Source organism: Suillus subaureus (genome assembly GCF_016647635.1).
Source record: "Suillus subaureus strain MN1 chromosome Unknown BJ212scaffold_75, whole genome shotgun sequence".
NCBI lineage: Eukaryota > Fungi > Basidiomycota > Agaricomycetes > Boletales > Suillaceae > Suillus > Suillus subaureus.
Genome location: NW_024538631.1, coordinates 35,548 through 38,490, shown reverse-complemented (window position 1 = coordinate 38,490; position 2,943 = coordinate 35,548). Strand labels below are relative to the sequence as shown.

At 43.8% G+C, this 2,943-nt stretch overlaps 1 protein-coding gene across 1 annotated transcript; it reads right to left on the bottom strand.

The window, feature by feature from the left end:
- Positions 1–1,245: 1,245 nt before the first annotated feature.
- On the bottom strand, positions 1,246–1,574 carry BJ212DRAFT_1285593 (uncharacterized protein; the record flags this gene model as incomplete). Its single annotated transcript, XM_041331896.1, has 2 exons — positions 1,246–1,484; positions 1,523–1,574. Coding segments are annotated over 2 exons (291 nt in total), but the record flags the coding sequence as incomplete, so codon positions are not given.
- Positions 1,575–2,943: the final 1,369 nt, after the last annotated feature.

The following is a 2,943-nucleotide window of genomic DNA, read 5'->3' as shown; positions in this document are numbered from 1 at the left end:
CTCACTCACTCCAAGTGTGCACAAACAGGGACGAGGTAGACAGACATGTAGCAGGTTTTCCTGGTGCAGAATATGAATCCTATTCAACAAAGGGAGGAGCAGTTCAGAGCTGACTTTGAGGCATTCTGAATTGCAAGGCATGGTGCATGGCTCATTGCCTGGGCCCATACTAGTAGTAGAAACAGATTTGGTGCTTGGCATTCATTCTTCAAACCTTGCTTAAATTACTAGCTCAATGCTCAGTACTTAGTAGCCTAGTCATTCTGTCAGCTGTGATCTTGATCAAAACTGATGAGTGTGCTGGGAGTGTTACAGTGCCCCACTCTTTGTTCCCATCATCACTGTGGACTCCTATATGGCTGTATTTCTAACACTTCCTTTTCACTGTGCTGTTTCCTCATGGTCTTCCTTATCTTTGACTCATACATTGTTTTCCCATGAACCTTCCTTTCTCAGTAGTCATTACCCTTTGCCCAGCCTGGTCTGTGCACGATTCCCTTACATATATAAACCCTAGTTACCACTTGTATTTTCTCTAACTTGAATCTACTCAGTTCTCCCTGATACTCGAACTCTAGCTCCTTGGGAAGGAGGCTAGCCATTGTCCCATTTGAACCTTAGATCCTGCAGGAGTCTAAGTGATCGCTCCTGAGGGAGGCATTGACTCGATAAGGCCTAGTCCTTGATTGACCCTGATCTTGATTCCTTTATTGGAACAACGCTCTATCTGAGTTCATAACAGGGAGTGAATGCAGGCAGACCATTAATTATTGCTTCCACACACAAAGATTGTGACACCATGGAAGTTAGCACACTCTTCAACACAGAGCAGGTCATGCCAACACAATGCCTACCTTCCCAAGTTTTTGTGCCATAAGATCCTTGAATCAGGGGATGATTTGATCACACTTCTCCTTTTCATAATCCCGGAGGTGCTTAAACTTCTTTACAGACGTGATGTCAAGCTTATGCTTAGTCTTGGGTCATGGAGGCTCAAAGGGTCAGGTGAGGATCATGAGGCATGCATCATGCACACAAAGGGGCATTTGTTGATAGGACATATCTTTGTCGATGAGAATGCCCTTGATCAGTGTTGTGCATGTCAGCAAGACAGCTACCAACTTTGCTGTTAACCTTGATGAGGTCAAAGGGAACATCATGATGTTCAAGGTCTGTAACTGTTAGAACAGCATCAACCATGATCTAAGTGAACTGCTGCAGCTCCTTCAACATGCTAGGCCAAATTTAAAGCATATTCAAGGAAGGAAAGAAAGGACTGGCACACATTTTGCTGCCTAGACAGGTGATTGCAGTCCTGGGAAGATTTTCTTTGTTCTTGGGTGAGAAGTCAACACAATCTGAGATGCTATTGAGCTTCTTGCAGGCAATAGCACAGGCCTGGTCAAAGCTATCTGCTATATGGATGGGATGAATATCATGGTCTAGTAAATTTTTGCTCTGTTCCAAAAGTGCACCAGCCCATACTTCAAATGGATTTTGATAAGAGGAAAGAGATGGTCACAAGTGAGGATTGCATTGACAACACCAGTGGTCCCATCTCCAATCTCATCATCCTAGCTTTTGGACAGCTGCATAAGGAGCTTTCAATTTGATGCTTGACCTCCATTTACCCCAAATAGTTGTATTGTTATTTGAGAGCCTTGTTCATGGTATGATTGCATGCAATAGACTTTCTTGCAAAGCTTGAGGTTTTCAGATTGGAGATATCTGACTTTGGTGTGGAGTTCAGAGATGGCATGGTAGTGTTTGTGGAGCTCCTGGGAATGGATTAACATGGGGCATGGTGAGTGATAACACAAGAGGTGGAGTAGAGACATGAATGTGAATGGGACACCTGGCACTGACTTCCTCAAGCTCTGCATTCCATTGCTGGAAACAATCCCACTGGCTGGTCACAACAGGAAGGACCAATGTATCAGTGGATGATGTGAATGGTATTGGTGTTGAGCATGTGGTGCTTGGGCCTGCTATGTCCTGTGATATCAATTGTATCAACCACCAGAATCAAATGTAGACACACCTTGGTCCATAAGCTGAACTTGAGCTTCAGCCCCAAAATCCTACTCTCCCTACTCTCCCCACCCTCCTCTCTTGGCCTGCTTCTGCTGTTGGTGTTCAGAGCAAGCAGATCTGTTACAATCACATCTACCCCTGTCTCATTTTCTCTCTTCCCTTGTGTATTACATCATGACCGCACCTCATTGTGCCATCACTAGACCAAACCTGCTTACAATATCTGTATTACATCACGATCGCCATTGCCGTCGCTAGATGACTCATTCATCTTATCTCTGACTCGATTCTTATCTCTGACTCGATCTTCTCACATCGGCCCTAAAGTGGTTCACTTACTATATATACTCAGTCATGTACTCAGTAGATCTTCACTTTAATCTACTAGGTTCTCACCTGAAACATCCTTCACTTAGGATCTCCAATCCTAAGTCGTCTGATATCGATATTCGAGCCAAAGACACTCTCTTTGACTTGTCTTAAGAAGCCTTACATTTGTGAGGTCTTGATCCAACTGCAGACGTTACTCTTATCGAGTATCTGTCGTTGTGCCTATCCTAGTTCACAGTAACAGATCTGTCTTGAGTTTCTCACATAGGACTTGTTACTTGGCAAGTTTTACATGTGTCAGCAAGGTCATCCTGTGTGCTTTTGTGGGAAGCTTCAAGTGATCTGCAGAGGATCTGTGGAACAAAAAGTTTGAATGAAGCATAACATAGAGGCCAAAATTGACAGTAAATACTCCCTAAATTGAGTCAACTCTTCCTGTTTATTCTTGTTGCAAGGAGCACCTTGAGACTCTTGATGTGCTGTACAGTTGCCTTGTTCACATTTGGATTTGGCAGATACATGTGGTCCTTGTCTTTGTCTTTGTCAGGACTTGACCAATCATCATCCAGGTCAAGACCT